Genomic DNA, 15,789 nt, shown 5'->3' on the forward strand with positions numbered 1-15,789 from the left:
AGGCCAACTCTCTTCTCTTCCCAAGCACACCCAAGAAACGTCAGAGCTACGGTATGGTAAGAGGGGCAGAACAGGATTGAGTTCAGTCTTTACAAAAGGAAATACTTTTATTTCTGCAGTAAGCAGAGTGTGAAAAGTGGCAGTGACCTCAGTAAGAGCCCAGGGGTCCGTTTGTACCTTTAAGCTCTTTTCCCATTCTTTTCTCACACGTCAGAGAAGGGAGATGGTACACAATACCAATGCTGTAACCCAGACCGGGTCTCTCAACAATTTTTGTTTGGGGCACAGGCTCTCCCCACGTGTAGAATCCTGGCCACATGGACACTGGAACTTCTGTCAGCCTGAGTGAACGGGACTTTAGCCCTGGAGTCCTCCATGTCACACTGCTCACCTAATGCCCAAAGGTTGGCCCCATAGCATTCTGTGTGATACAGGAAGCCGGTCCAAATGACTTCTTTTGCTTCGTGGTTCCAAAGAAAATCTCCCTACCAGTACCTTGTTCTGGGTTGAAAGAGATCTCCAGCCCCTTGAGACCACAGAGGAGGTAGGACCAGCCTTAGAGGCCATACGTACCCACAGCCCAGCTCACACAGCCAGCACAGAGTCTGGGGCTGTTGTCACATAGGGAGGAGGGTCCCAGGTCATCCCATTCCCATAGGGCAGATGACTAGAAGGCAGCAGGACACGAGTGAGCCAGTGCCTGCAAGAGAAGACAAAAATCGTTCTTGAGAAAGGCTCTAGGCCTTCATCAATATCGATGTTTCCAAGTCTTTGGGTATAAGTTCACATACCTCCCCAATCCCAAAACATGGATCAAGAACGTCTTAAATACCATCAGAGGAACTAGCTATCCCTATAAATGTCACTAGAGGGCTAAAGTCACAGGCAAGGATTAACTGGAAAAAGGTGAGAAAGGTGCAGAGAGAACTAACTGATCCCTGTGGTCATAGTGGCTATCTTTATTGGACAGAGCGACTAGGGGAGATGCTTTTATTAGGGAACAGTGACTTCCTTGAGCGTAAAGGTCTAAAGCAGGACCTGGCACATACTATATCAGTACAGTATGGACCTATTTATAATAATCATTCCTGAGCCTGGAAAGAAGCCACATGTCCTTTATCTAAGGCAAGAGAATAATCTTAATAGCTCTTACCTAGTAATAGGCCACACCTCAGTGAATGGAAGGGCCCCGCCCCCCTTCTTCCCCCATGAGGGTATGTAATATTTCACTATTTACCTTCTTGTGTTCACACCCAGGAACACCTTCCAGTTGTCCAAGCAGCCGTAATTATAAGGATTCCTAAATACCTGTAGCCAAGGAAGCATATGTGTGCCCAGGAGATCCCTTTACCGAAACCCACCCCACCCCCCTCCCTTTTAGACTCAGAGCCTCAGCCAAGACTCTAGCCTTATAAAAATGGTCTCTCCTGCTGGATGTCCCACTTCCCACGCCTGTACTCACTTTGCCCTTCAGCGAGAGCCGATGCCTCTCCTTCCTGTTGATATGCCTCTCGATACTGGTCTCACCCCGGCTGATGAGGACAGCATGCCATACTGTCAGAGCCCCTAACGCCAGTGCCACAGAGCTAAGAGGAAATGGAGAAAGCGCTAGCATACGTTCCTTGCAATGTTTCACAAAGAGACTTAACCCCATTGTAGCAAAAGAAACCCCAGTAAAACTCAGCCCATACCAAGTACTTCAATTCTTTATTAATTTAAAGGGACTTAAAAGAACCAATTAACTACCTCCCACTCCAGAAGAAAATGGCAAAGTTCATCACTTTATTATCAAGGAAGACTATGTATGTGGGGAGTGTTGATCTTGATGGATTCCACCATGTGCCCGAATCTGAGGAATGTACAGACAAGGGTCTGCTGACGGACCATCCAGGCCCTTTTGTGAGAATGGGCTCAGGTCTGACTGAAGGACTAGTGGTAGTGAGCAGTTGGCTCTAAAGTCCATCTCAGACTCAGACCCCAGGGACTTAATATTCAAAGCACCAACAAGAACTTTCTGTCCTGGATGTTTTGGTTTTTTTTTTTTCCATAGTCAATTCCCATACCATAGTTCTAGAGAATTTACAATGCATTACATTTACAGTGTCTTTCTGCACATCAATACTGTTTTTGCACCATGGTTAGCCTGAGCAAGAAAAAGTCTGCCCAAGTAAAGGGCTATCAGTGGAAGAGGTATAAGACTTGGTCTTCTCGGCTTCAGGTAGGAGAACTAGCACCAACAGAAGGAAGCTGGAGGAAGGCAGGTTTCAGCTTGATATAAATACAGAAAAGCTCCTTACAGTATGAGCAGCTGTTCACAAGTGGACTGGTCTGGGCTGTGAAAAGAGCCAAGTTCCCTACTGCCAGAAATCTCTAACATCCGCCCATGTTTGAAGGAGGTACTTGTTCAGGGGAGGGCTGAACTAAATGGCCTCTAAGATCCTTCCAACTCTGAGACCATCAGCTTCTAGACTGAATGCTGGCCAAGACCGTATCTGATGTTGCTTCTGTGCCACAAGAATGTTCTCCTTAACATGGTTTCAGGGAACCAGGCAAGGCCATGAGGTGGGAAGTAGGCCCCTAGACCTTGTCTACCACGGAGCCTCAAAAAGCACCTGTCTGGGTGAGTGGTGGAACTTGGCTTGCTTCTAGCTGTGAAACTCCACTAATGCCCTTTTCACCTGGCTCCCATAATTGCTGCTAATGTTAGCCTGTTCCTGAGGATAGCTCAACACAACTCAACACTTCTTTTGCTCTAGGGAGTTTAAAGTTTTCCTTTAAACAAGCACATTATCTGAGCATGACGTACCCATGCTTACTCACAGCAATGACTATAGTGTGAATATGCATTAAGAGACATGCAAAGGGTCATTAGCCATGTTTTTTCTCTTTACAGAATTAGGAGTCCAGGAGGCAGGAGAAGTGGGTTAACTTCTCCAGGTTCTCCAGGGGAACCAAACAGGGATGAGTTTATTCCTGTTTACTCTTCCCTAAGGAACAAGGCTCCCCATCACGGCCTACTTCTATTAGGGAACAGCGGAGTTAGTTACCTGCACAGGAACCATAGGTAAACCAGGCTTTTGTGAGTCATCCTTTCCCGGAAGGAGAAAGTGGGTGGTGGGGTCTGGTGATAAGTCTGAAACAAACAGCAACAGAACCTGAGTGTTTCTTGTCCCTTAGCCCAATGCTGTTGCCAGTAGAGGCCCCAGCACCCACAGGCATGGCATTGGTCCAGGTTTTAGGCCAGAAAGAGACAGAAATAAAGCTAGAGATGAGTCAAGAAAGCAGCCAGATGGGTGGACAGAGCCCAGCAACATCATCACATGGACAAAACACTGGCCAGAGCAGGTCTGAACAAGACGGCAAAAGCGCAGGGGGAAGAGTTTGGCTCAGCTAGTAAGGTTTAGACAACACAGATGAGGCTCCAGGGAAGCTGTGTCGCCACCCCTCTCCCTTTTCTCCCCAGTGTGATTCCTGCACTACAGAACTACGTCCCCAAGAAGTGAAAAGATCCACGCCCTACCTGGCTGACTAGGGTGGGGAAAAGGAAGAAACAGTGGAGATGGAGGCAAAATGTAAAAAGTATAAAACACTAAAGGATTTTTACTGTGATGAGGCATGAGGATTGGGGAAGTCTGGTCATGAAGCAGTTTGAGATCTGCTCAGGATAAAGATTCCTAAGGGGTTGGTTGAGGGGAGTTTTTCTTATGAAGCTAAAAGACCAGATTAACCCATTCTGTTTTCTGTCTCTGGACCCTGGAACCCCATTACACAGACCAACAAAGACTCCGTGCTGCTCAGGCCAGCATCAAAGCAGAGCCTTTTCAGTTTGAAGAAGAATAGGACTAGATAGTCAGGAAACTGATTTAAAGGCAGTAAAGTGTTATACCAATCTTAAGTTACTTGTCCAGTACTGGCACTGCTCCCAGGCACTAGAGCCCCAATGCCCTGTGCCCCGTGCAGACAGCCACCCATAGCACACCACTCTACAGCCTCCAGAGGCCCTAGAGCTAGAAAGGCCAGGGCTACCTCTCCAGACCTGTAACCCCAGACCTGAGCAGCAGGAGGCAGTGAGTGGGACGGCCCACCTGATTGGCAGCCACCTGTAGTTTGTTCCTGTCGAGCTGTTTCATTTTCTATGGGGATGGAAAATAGTACCGGTTATATTCTCTGGCCTTAGGATAGGAGCTTTGCCAGCCCCACTCCAGAGTGACAGACTTCTCCTGTACCATTGCTGCCCTAAGGCTCCTCCACACCCCTCAGTCTCCACTGCTCACCTCGAGAGCAGCATAAGCTTCCCGGAACATATCCCAGCTGCCAAAGCTGCAGTAGACACAGCCCAGGGTCATGAAGAAGCAGAAGGAGAAGAAGTACCGGTGGTTGTAGTGGCCCACACAATTGTTCAACCAAGCTGGGAGTGAGGACTTAAGGATCAGCCTGGCCAGCAGCCTCCAGAGGGAACCTGGGGTACAGGGAGTTGGCCGCCTGGCCAGGCTGGGGAGAGCTGAGGATGCTGCTCTCTAGCTCCCCAGGCCAGGGTGTGCCACACTCGCAGAACAAGCAGCTGAATTCGGAAGGCCAATTCCTCAGGGACAATGCTACTGGAGCCACATGCTAAGTCGGGACACAACTCTTCCAAGTCTCCCAGAACTCACATAAGTCTGTTCTGGCACACTGGGAATTAAAATCCTTAGGAAAGGCAAGCTGTGCCTGCCATTCACCTTAATGTTGCTACTGGCTCCTGCCTCGACCTATGATGGGGAGCCATTACTGAGCACCTGTTGGAAGAAGGGAAGGAACCTGGAGTTCTAGCAAGCCAAAGTAAGAGAACAGCATCCTTACCTCAATCCTTTCTCTAGCTACATCCGTTTCTACAGGGCCTGTCCAGTTCTGTGCTCATTTCTGTTCTCGAGGAAATAACTGGCTTCCAAGCCTTTTTTCCTTCTATAAGATTTTTTTTTTTTTGGCAGAGATAACAGTTAAGACTACACTTCCCCAAAGCCTCCCAGACCTGTTTTTTTGTCCTAGTAAAGGGCCAAGTTCTCCAGAAAGTATCATTTAGTCTTCCCTGTGTTTTTTCCTAAGTGTTTTAAAATACATTGGCAGTGGGTGGGGAGGGGGTTGGGAAAACTCCTGTTGCTTAAGAAGCAGAATCAAGAAGATATGGGAGGGAACAGGCTGGCTGGGCATCAACAGATTCAGGGAGCCTTGGTAAAAGGATACGGCAGTGGTGATCCATTTTCAGCACACACCTGTAAGGAGGAACAGGGCTTTGCATTACTATGGAGCAAGATACTAAGAGGCTACTTCAACGTGTGCTCCACAAGGGTTGATGTTTTTAGGGATTATACCTGACTCTAGTAAAGGGCAAGTAACGGCCAAAAGAAAGGCAAGGAAACGGGAGAGACAATGAGAAAAGCCAACCTGTTACAGATGCTGCAGTGGTGTGTTCTTGCTGGTTTGGGATAAATGCACTTCTTGCAGATAGATACAGTAGCAAGGTCGGTCTTAGCCTGTATTGGAAGAGAACGGGTTAAGGCCTCAGTTTTTTTAGTTACTGAAGGGGTCTTTTTTTTTTTATAATTATTTATTTATTTTTAGTTTTCAGCATTCACTTCCATAAGATTTTGAGTTTTAAATTTTCTCCCCCTCCCCAAGATGGCATGCAATCTGATACAGGTTCTACTTATACATTCATATTAAATATTTTCACATTAGTCATGATGTAAAGAATAATTAGAACTGATGGGAAGAATCACTACGAGGAGGAAACAAAAAGAAAAAGAGAGCAAATAGTATGCTTCCATCTGCATTCAGACTCCAAAGTTCTTTCTCTAGATGTGGATAGCATTTTCCATCGTGAGCTTGAGTTCTGCTCCCAAACCTTGCTTCCCCTTTGCTAGGATCTAGGTTTGCTGGTCTATTAGTTTTACCCTGGTGTCCTGCTGTGCCTTCCCTGAGCCCTACCTGGGGTGGGTATCCAGGAGGGGTGGTGATGGCTTGGTAGTAGTGGAAGACGATGAGGATGAGGTTCCAGTGACTGTAGACGAAGTGCCAGCAGATTCGGGGCACTGAATAAGTATGGAGGATCAGAGGCAAGACACACAGATAGGCAATAGCCACAATGGAGCTCGTTAGCACAATCACCAGAGCCACAAAGACCTGCCAATGGTAGGAAGTCAATACTTAGCTGTTACTGGAGTACGGAAAGATGGCACCCCACAACTAAGGTACAAGAGGAGGAAAAAAAAATACAACCTAGTTTTGCAAAGTCTTTTGTGGAGTCTTCAAATAAAGCCATCTCTCCCCATCCTTCCACCCAAGAGGTCACAGTATCTGTTAAGCTAACCCCAAGCCATACAATCCTGGGAACACTCACCACCCCAAACCAGCGGATCACATTGTCAACAAGCCAATACACAGGCTCAAAAGCAGAGTCAATGGCAGTGTCACTACCCCCAAAGGAGTTGTAGAGTAGAGAACGCAGACAGACTTTTCCATAACGCCAACGAAGTACAAGGTTCCGAAGTAATGGTGGGCATCGGCGTCTGTAGCCCAGGAGGAGGAGCAAACGAAAGCATAGGCGTGCTGGCCCCAGCAATAAGGACCGGCGGCTTCGCATGGCCTCCTACAGCAAGATAAATAGCCAGTGAACACCCAAACTCCTGGCTTCCACGTGACAAAGTGACGATTAAGGACCATTGTAGGTCACACTCAGCCTGCCCCTAATGACTTACTAACTACCACAGGATAGAGGTCCTATGTTTAGGTCTGAAGAATCAAACTTAATTGAATATACAAACACACAATAGTAACTCATATTTTTAACACATAAGCACTGTGTAAACTTCCCAAATGTAAGTAATACAAGTATTATGCCTACTTTCCGATTAAAGAAACAGGCTCGAAAGTGAAGTAGCTCAACAAGAATCACATCTAAATTAGGATTTGAATCCAGATCTAAGTCCAGCATTTTTTTCCATTACACAATGCTTACTCCTAACATGAGAAGTCTGGTCATTAAATGACATCTCTTTTGCATCAAGAGGGACAGAAAAGAATTGACCAGCACCAAGCAAAATCTTACCCTGGATTTCTCTGTAGAATAGGAACCAAGAGGGTAGAGGGAACCTTAAACAAACAGAAACAACAACAAACCACTCAAGTGCATTACCACTGCAAGAAGAAAACGTGACAAAGCCTGTTGGCTTCAGCAATGGCAGAGCTGTTGAGAAAGCTGCCTGTGATGGAGATTTCCCTCCTGCTCACCTTCTCCCACTCACCTCACACTTCTAGTGCTTTCCATTCCCGGACAACTAACCCTTTTAGCTAGGACTAGCCACATCAGGATGTGAAACCATTCTGGAGTGGGTCCTGTTCCTAGATCTTTGATGTCATCTATATCCGTGGAGAAAGCTATCAGATTTCATCTTCAAGACTGCTATTACAGGCTCAGAGACCTCAGCCTGGTATGAAATTCCCAGGCTTTGAAGTTTCCAATCTCTTCAGTCAGTCCCAACTATCATATGATGTTATGAACATCAATTCATATAGCACTTTGTAGTTACAAAGATACATCTTCTTTGATCCTCAAAACATCCCTATGAGGTAACCAGTAGAATAAATATGATTGTCCCCATTTTACAGACGAGGAAACAGATTCAGACAGATGAAGAGACTTACCCAAGATCACCCAGCCAGGAAGTGGCAGGGACTGACTTCATGTCAAGGTCTTATGATTCTAAGTCCTATGTTCTTTCTCCTGCCTCTTCTATGACACAAACCTTGACACCATTTCTAATCTCTCTATTCAGAGGCTAAGGGACCACCAAGATATGGGTAGTAAGATGATCTCATTTACAATCTAGAAGTGACATATACTGGGGATGTCACATATTTAAAGGTTGCCTGTGTCCCACTACTCAGGCTCAGATCCTTCTTGAGAATATGAGCTGGCCTGCGAAATTTAGTCCTTTCCTGCACTAGTATGAAATTAATCTAATGATTCTCTTAACCCCGTCCCCGCCACACACACACCCCTTTGTCCCAAGGAGAAATGCCTTCTCTACAATGATTGCCCCTCACAGATCTGCTTCTTAGCTTATCTCCCCCGCACTCCAAATTCTTTAATATCTTCAAATGTGTTCCTTCTCTCTGGCCATGGAATAACATAGCAATGGAAAGGGGAAGGATACCCAACCAATATTTTTAACTAGAGACCTCTGTGGATACCCACACTAATTTTGTGAATAAGGCTGTCTATTATCAAAGAGCAGATTATCTAATTTGTCGTGTTGAAGGCAGGAAGGGGCTGCTTTGCTCTCAACTCCTGTTAACTTATTTATTTAGAATGAAGTCTGAAACCCAGAAGAAACTGGAGGAGGTCAATGCACATCTAGGCACAGTTTCAGTTCAGTAACTGGATCAGCATCCCTTCCTCCCACCCAAGAAAAGCCTTTAAATATAAATATTCCATCTTTTACTCCTGCACACCTGCCCAAGGAAAAGTATGACAGGTAATGAGTGGGTGAGAGAGTGAGTGAGAGAGAGAGAAAGCGAGAAAGGGAGAGCAAGCACGCTCGAGCAGTAAGTAGTACTGCTCTAGCCAGAACCTTGAAGCAGTCAGAAGTGATGCTATCTATCACAGCATGGATCAAGAAGCTCTCCAACTCCCTGACACCAGGGCAATCAGGAATAAAATACTGTAGGATAGAAAATATAGAAACTTTGAAGCTCCTTCAAGATTCAGCTCAAATCCCATTTTCTGTTGGAGGCCTTTCCTGGTCCCCCTACTCCTATTACTGCCTTCTCTCTGATTATTTCATTCTATCTACTCTTTACTGTTTAACTTTACTGTTAAACTTTACTGTTTAAATCTTATAGGTACCTTGTTATTTACATGGATCCCACATTAGCATGGGAGATCCCTGAGGGCAAGAACAGTGTTTTTGCCCTCTATCCCCATCACAGCATAGTGCCCAGCACATAATAAGTGCTTACAAAATACTTACTAACTAGCTGACCCTACTGTCATTTGGTTTAAAGCAGGCATATTCAAATGCAAAAACAAACCAAAAAAACCTGAAACTAAGCAAAAATTTTAAATCCCATTTTGGATTATATAAACTACTGCTTCTTTTAATTGGTACAGATAATAAAAAACGGCCTACACTGTTTTAAAAACTTTTTAAAAAAACATTGGTGACTTTAAATTAAGTTAAATAGCACTACCCTAAAACTCTCCATTCCTCTAATATCAGGGTTACCAGAAACCCTCTCCACAGATTGTAAACTCAAGGAAGTCATCTCTTTAATCAGTTTCTGATCTCTACTCACAGAACAATCCTGTCTCAGACCCTAAACTTGTCATCCTACATCTAATTTACACTCTTCACATTTGCTGGATACTATGTGGGGAAGGGCAGCGAGGAGGGAAGCGTTGCCCACCCATTTGTTCCTTCTAGGGCCACCACCCCAGAAAGACAAACTGAAAATGCCATGTTACTTCAATATCTGACCATTAATGCAGGTCCACGGGTAACTCATTGGATAAAGAATGTCTGAGGATGCAGGGCTCTCCCTGCAAATAGTGGGGCGCTGGAGGGGACAGCACAACAGAAAGGAAAGTCCCTTGACCAAAAGCAAAACTTTCTTGGGGGCCCGCAGGTAGGCAGGGGTGTCCGAGAGCACACGGGGAGGCAACGAAGTTAACATTTAAGCAGGCTCGGTCACAGAGGGCTCACGTGGAAGGAGGGGAGAGGGGGGATGAGAATAAAGAAGCCCCTCCACTTTATTACACACATTCTCCCTCCGAGGACTTGGAGGTGTCCTGGGAAGGACGAAGCCCCCGCCTCAGGGACGCTCCGGAACGCAGAGGCGCACCCACTGACCCCTCTCGCGCCCCGTATTTCCACGCCCCCAGCGGCTGGGGGCCCGAGATCCCGAGGGAAAGGAAAGAGGTGGGGGAGGAGATTGAGACCCTGGAGGCCCCCTTACCTCCTGCCTGACGGACAATGACCCAGTGGAGCCCCGAAGCCTTCACGGCTCACAGCAGCCTCTGCCGAAGCCGACCCCGGCCCCAATCAGCCAGACCCACCATCCCCCGCCCCCACCGGTAGCGGCGCCAGGACCGCTACCACTCCGGCCTCCCCTACGGCGCAAGCGTGGGAAGCCCGGCGCCCCGCCCCCTTTCCCTCCTCTCCAGGTACCCTGGGAGCTGAAGTTCTAGGAGGAGAGGGAAGTCATTGAGGTGGCCCCGGAGACGCCACGTGGTACGACAGCCAATTGGCAGTCCTGTTACGCAGGCCCTCGGCGCTCGTTTCGGCCAATGGATTGACAATTCGCCTCCCGCAATGGTTGTTGGGAGGTCATGGCTATGGCGCCGTCGATGAGGTACTGCGTCCCAGGTGAGTGAGGCGCGGGAGGGGGGGGGAGGGAGGCCGGACTCGACGAGCTGCCGCGGAGGGCCCGGCCGTCCGGGGTGGCCCTGTGAGCTCAGGGGCCGGATGGGAAGGATGGACACCGCGTTTGTCCTCCGCAGGCGAACGACTGTGTAACTTGGAGGAGGCCAGCCCCGGCAGCGGCACCTACACGCGGCACGGCTACATCTTCTCCTCGCTCTCCGGCTGCCTGGTGAAGACGAGCGACAACGGCGAGGTGAGGCCGGCCGCGCCCCCGGTCCCGCGCCGGCCTCCCGGGGCCTCGCGGTGGGCGCAGCGGACTGCCCACGCCGGGGGGCCCCGTAGGCCTTTGCATCCCCAAAGCCTGCCCAGTGGCCGGCCACCAGACCGAGCCAGTGGTCCTTAGCCTCCCTGAATCCGCTCTGTGGCCCCCGAGCCCCAGCCCCCTTGAGCTGGTGTTGAGTAGAGCTCATGAACCTGTTCTTCGTCTTCTCTGCAGCTTCCGGTGGTGTCGGTGACGAGAGAGACCGAGTCCCAGCTGCTGCCAGATGTGGGAACGATCGTAACCTGCAAGGTACGTCATGCCCGCCACCCTCCCTAGCTCCCAAGTGCCCGAGGTCAAGGGCTTTCCATCCATCCCTCAGCGCGCCAGCCGGATAAAAAGATAATCCTGTTTTACAGAGAACTTATCATTTTCCTTCTCAGTAAGGCTTCCCCATTCTGAACTTTGAAAGATGGAGATTTATTCTTTAGAGACAAGAACCAAAAGCAAAAACTCTTACTATTCAGAGGTTGTAGTGAATTTCAGATCTCATTAGGCACTTTTAAGGAAAGGAAGTATGAATTCATCTTGTGTCACTAAAGCTCTAGGTTGAAGGCTACAGTAATGTTAAGTGTAGCAGAAGAGCGTATGTCTTGTAATGTTGAGCCAGACTGAAGAGCAGTGGTAGTAATTCACATTTATTCAGGATATTCCAAAAGGTTTAGTGCAGTTTTAAGCTTTAATAATTTTAAACTTCACTTAGACTTTCAGAACACCCTGTATAACATTTTGCAGTTTATAAAATGTTTTCTATATATTGCTATTCCAATCTTCACAAGAACTCAGTGAGATAGTGCAAATATCACAGTCTTAATTTTACAAATGAAAACACAGCATAAAGCATTTCAGAGTTTTAAGTCTATTTTCTTGATTCTTTAGGGTCCCAAAAGGCCCACGGATCAATTGTCCAAGGGTTCAAGCCTACAGGGATGCCTTACACTTGTATGATGCCTTTATATGTCTCAACATGCTCTCATATTATTTCATTAGATATTCTGAAATAGGGCAGATATTGCTTTCCCCAAATTATTAATGAGAAAAATGAAACAGAAATTAACTAACTTGCCCAAGTAACCCACCTAGTTAATAGGATAGCTAAGAGTAGAACCTATTTCTCTTAGTTCCTGGTTTAGGATTCTCTGCCATATATCACTAGGATTTCTTTATCTGACAGCTGCTGTTTTTAATCCATCCCTTATCTTCTCTATGGCACAGGTCTCCAGCATTAATTCTCGCTTTGCCAAAGTACATATCTTGTATGTGGGATCCACACCACTCAAGAACTCCTTTAGAGGAACTATCAGGTAGGAAACTTTAAATTTCCTTTATTTTGCTTCAAAATAGTCTGGAATTTTTAACAAAATATTACAGATCTACATTTATCATGCTTCTTTTCCATATCTCTGTGATTTCCCTTTTGTCTCACAGAGAAAGTTTGGGCTAGGGTAGTAAATTTGACTGAAGCATGTGTTTGACAAGCATGAAGATGATATATGCCCAACCAGAGGTGATTTTAAGGATGTTAGACACTATTTCCCTTAAAAGATTACATGTAGTTCTACATCCAGAAAAAGAACTGTGGAGTCTGAATACAGATCAAAGCATAGTATTTGCTCTTTTTTTGTTGTTGTTTCTTCTTTCTCCTGGTTTCTCCCATTGGTTCTAATTCTTCTTTACTAATGTGAAAATATGTTTAATATTAATGAATATGTACAGCCTGTATCAGATTGCACACTGTCTTGGGGAGGGGGAGAAAATTGAGAACTCAAAAATCTTATGAACATGAATGTTAAAAACTAAAAATTTTTTGAAAAAATTAAAAAAGATTACATGTAATTGCATCTGTATAGGCCAGCCCTGATAATGATTAGAAATGGGACAAGAGGGGTTGCTTTTCCTGAGTTTTCCACTGAAAGGGAGACAGATCATTTTTCATTGGAGGCAAGGTCATTTATTCTTTGATCTGTGGAAGTCTCTTCCATCCTAGGATTCTGTATAATTCTGCAGTCATTTTCTACCAGTTCTACCTGGAGGAGCTGCTAATTTTTCTTATACTTTCTTAGCTGTCCTGAAACTTCCTTCTCCCCAGACTCAGCCCTGGGAACAATTGGTGGCTATTCTATTCCACTTCTTGTGACAGGGTAGATAGGGTCTTAGCCCAAGGTGTAATCTTGGGATGTGTTTCCATCTTGTGCCTCTGGGTGGCAGCTAAATAACAAATATGACTTGTCCCAACTCCTAGCTGCTCTGGCTCTTCCCCAGCCTTGGCCCTAGAAAGCAAGTAGTTGATTCTCTCAAAGAATTAACTTTTTTTAAAAATTTCCTTGCAGGAAGGAAGATGTTCGAGCTACTGAAAAAGACAAGGTATGATTAAAAAAAACCTTACAGATAGGGAATCTCAAAGTTCCTATTATTGTAATTGATTTCAAAGACCATTTTTGAGGAGTGAAAGAAGAGAAAGAGCCCTACAGTGATACTGAAGTTGTCATCTTTCTGCTACTGTAATAATTTCCCCTCTTCCCACATTGCCCCAAGTCCTTTTCTCCCTGTGAATTTTTTGTTTATTGACCAGAGAGGAACAATTTGCTCTGTCTTGTAGTTTGGGCATGTCTTTCTAGAATACTTACTTACATTTCTGCAAACCTAACTATGGGTTCTAACCCTAAACCAGATGTGGGAGCTTTTAGCTAGGTCAGAATCCTAGGCCCTGGCACTGTGGATTTCCAAATAGATACTTTGTTCCTTTAAGAATAAAGGGGATTTAAAAAAAATAAAAAAAGAATAAAAGGGATTAAGATGTGATTTCTACCCTCTGGGAGAGAATGAACTGAATTCAAATGAAATGGTTAATTCTAAAGCAAAGAGATTACTTCTTAGCTCCATATGGTACTTGTAGTCCCTTGGAACTAGGAAAATCCATACAAAGGTGGCATTCATTCATTTAAGTGAACTGAACACGACTGATCTGTGTTATGCTAGAGCCTCCTGCTAACAAGTCAGCCAGCTTCTGTGTTATGCTAGAGCCTCTGCATGCTCCTGGTCATCTTACTTGCCTTTTATACCCCTGTAGCATCTCTCCCACTCACACAGCCCTTACTCCTTGCCTTAACACAGACACCCTCACTCTCTGTTCAAATTATTTTCCTCAAGTCCAAGTCTGACCATGTCATTTCCCTATTTAGTAAATTTCATTGACTCCCTATTGCCCTTAGGATAAATGTCTCTGTGTAGCTTGTAAAACCCTTTCCCAGCCTGGCCAGCCTCTTTCCAGCCTTGTTCTACATTTCTGCCTTTCCCATACTGCATTCCAGGCAAAGTGGCCTTGCTGTTCGTCACAATACTCTGGCCCCTCTCTGTACCTTTTCACTGGCTAACCATAGTGCCTAGAATGTCCTCCCACCTTGTCCCCACCTGTTATCCTTCATTGACTTCAGAACTACTGCTAAAATGCAATGTGAAGCCTTTCCTGATATCCATAGCTGCTTGTGCCTTCCTGCCAAAAATTACTTTGTATTTATTTTGTATAGTCATGTCCCCACCCCCAGAATGTAAGCTCTTCTGAGGGCAAGGCCCTAGAACTGTGTCCAACATAAAATAAGCACTTAATAAGTTGTTAATTTCTGTCCTTGAAGGTTGAAATATATAAGAGTTTCCGCCCAGGGGACATCGTGCTGGCTAAAGTGGTATCCTTGATCACTGTCCACGTCGGTTTGTTTTTTTAAGCATATTTTCCCATTAGTCATGATGTAAAGAAGAATTAGAACTGATGGGAGGAACCATGAGAATGAAGCAATAAAGCAAAACAACGAAAGAAAAGGAGAGCAGATAGTATGCTTCCATGTGCATTCAGACTCCATCATTCTTCCTCTGGATGTGGATAGCATTTTCCATCGTGAGTCTTTTGGAGTTGTCTCAGATCCTTGCATCATGCCACTCTTTTGTGAAGGGAAGAAGAGATCTGTAGTCAGGAAAGCCCAAGTGGCAAGAGAGGGAAGCCTTTTTTCTCACTGAAGGAAAAAGGCTTTTTGGCTTAACATATTTTCCTTAACCAAACACATGACTAGATTTCCCTAGGTGATGCACAGTCCAACTACCTGTTGACAACTGCAGAAAATGAGCTGGGAGTGGTGGTGGCCCACAGTGAATCAGGTGAATCATTGCTGCTATATTCCACTAAAAACTGCCTCTTTCAATCTCTTGCAGCAGAGGTTTGGGACAAAAATATCTCTCTCTTCTCATCACCTGCCTTTTGAATTATCTATCATATGGCATTGGGGGAGCTGTTTTTGAAGGTGTGGTAAATCTTTCTATTAATATAGGGATACAAGAGCCCTTCACTGGAATGGTGAGATACTGGAATAAGTAGTATAGAGATGTTTTTGCAGTTTCACGCCCTGGCTGACTCGGAACTTTTCTCCAGCAGGTGTCCAGATGGTACCCATCAGCTGGTGTGAGATGCAGTGCCCCAGGACACACACTAAAGAATTCCGCAAAGTAGCACGAGTACAGCCTGAGTTCCTGCAGACATAGGTAGCTACATCCTTTCCCCATATTGGGGGCGTCCGTTTCCTGCTATCCACATATGATCAAAACAAAAAGAACTTGGGCTTACCAGAAACCACATTTGGAAATAACTGCCTGAAGCTTCCACTGTATATGGAGGATTATTCCTGAGCCTTTCACCACAAATCCCAGATGGATTTTCTCTCCCCTTTGAGATGCCAGCAAAAAAAAACGTCTGATGTTAGAAGCAGCCAACAAAGTGATTTCCTATTCCTTTCCTACTCCTCTGATAGTGCTGTAAATGTGGCTTGTTTGTTTTCTTCAGACAAATAAAGCATTTTTACTAAAAGACTTTTCTGATCCATGGAATCCTGAAAAGCTTTCAATGTCCAGTTGAGTTTAGATTTGGTAGAAAATAGGGAGCCATTTAATGTTTATGAGTCAATGGGTAACAAATTAATGTAGCTACAATGGAAAGGGTTCATTGGACAAGGGAGAAAGTCAAGATCCATTAGAAGGCTATTGCAGTAGTCCTAGTGACTAGTGCTTTCCTGAATAAAGACTGTG

At 45.5% G+C, this 15,789-nt stretch overlaps 2 protein-coding genes across 4 annotated transcripts; one reads left to right on the forward strand and one right to left on the reverse strand.

Annotated features, from left to right (window-relative positions):
• Positions 1-88: 88 nt before the first annotated feature.
• Positions 89-10,098, reverse strand: ZDHHC16 (zinc finger DHHC-type containing 16). Of its 2 annotated transcripts, XM_027859552.1 has the most exons (11): positions 9,994-10,098; positions 6,377-6,625; positions 5,965-6,159; positions 5,422-5,510; positions 5,221-5,249; positions 4,275-4,408; positions 4,086-4,133; positions 3,048-3,133; positions 1,463-1,586; positions 1,238-1,308; positions 89-700 (listed from the first exon to the last, which is right to left on the reverse strand). In XM_027859552.1, exons 2-11 carry the CDS (start codon positions 6,617-6,619, stop codon positions 586-588), a joined length of 1,134 nt encoding a protein of 377 aa, XP_027715353.1. In that variant the 5' UTR covers positions 6,620-6,625; positions 9,994-10,098; the 3' UTR covers positions 89-585. The 2 variants fall into 2 exon arrangements, with proteins under 2 accessions (XP_027715353.1, XP_027715359.1); XM_027859558.1 differs by lacking the exon at positions 4,086-4,133.
• Positions 10,099-10,307: 209 nt separating this feature from the next.
• EXOSC1 (exosome component 1) lies at positions 10,308-15,573 on the forward strand. 2 transcript variants are annotated; one of them, XM_027857221.1, is made up of 8 exons: positions 10,308-10,403; positions 10,538-10,653; positions 10,897-10,971; positions 11,935-12,023; positions 13,050-13,083; positions 14,352-14,402; positions 14,784-14,868; positions 15,140-15,573. In XM_027857221.1, the coding sequence occupies exons 1-8, from the start codon at positions 10,367-10,369 to the stop codon at positions 15,247-15,249; spliced, it is 597 nt and encodes a 198-aa protein (XP_027713022.1). In that variant the 5' UTR covers positions 10,308-10,366; the 3' UTR covers positions 15,250-15,573. The 2 variants fall into 2 exon arrangements, with proteins under 2 accessions (XP_027713022.1, XP_027713032.1); XM_027857231.1 differs by having other exon boundaries at positions 15,143-15,573.
• The last annotated feature ends 216 nt before the right edge of the window (positions 15,574-15,789 follow it).

The sequence above is a fragment of the Vombatus ursinus genome, unplaced genomic scaffold (genome assembly GCF_900497805.2).
Source record: "Vombatus ursinus unplaced genomic scaffold, bare-nosed wombat genome assembly UNPS02000749.1, whole genome shotgun sequence".
In the NCBI taxonomy this organism is placed as follows: Eukaryota; Metazoa; Chordata; class Mammalia; order Diprotodontia; family Vombatidae; genus Vombatus; species Vombatus ursinus.

Bases quoted from the DNA above. Each gene is read 5' to 3' on its own strand.
- ZDHHC16 (XM_027859552.1), bottom strand. From the start codon at position 6,619: ATGCGAAGCCGCCGGTCCTTATTGCTGGGGCCAGCACGCCTATGCTTT. The intron at 6,160-6,376 runs GTGAGTGTTCCC...TACCATTGGCAG, and splicing joins TGATCCGCTGGTTTGGGGTG to GTCTTTGTGGCTCTGGTGAT. The intron at 5,250-5,421 runs GTTGGCTTTTCT...TCCTCCTTACAG, and splicing joins CACTGCAGCATCTGTAACAG to GTGTGTGCTGAAAATGGATC.
- EXOSC1 (XM_027857221.1), top strand. From the start codon at position 10,367: ATGGCTATGGCGCCGTCGATGAGGTACTGCGTCCCAG. The intron at 10,972-11,934 runs GTACGTCATGCC...TCTATGGCACAG, and splicing joins GAACGATCGTAACCTGCAAG to GTCTCCAGCATTAATTCTCG. The intron at 12,024-13,049 runs GTAGGAAACTTT...ATTTCCTTGCAG, and splicing joins TCCTTTAGAGGAACTATCAG to GAAGGAAGATGTTCGAGCTA.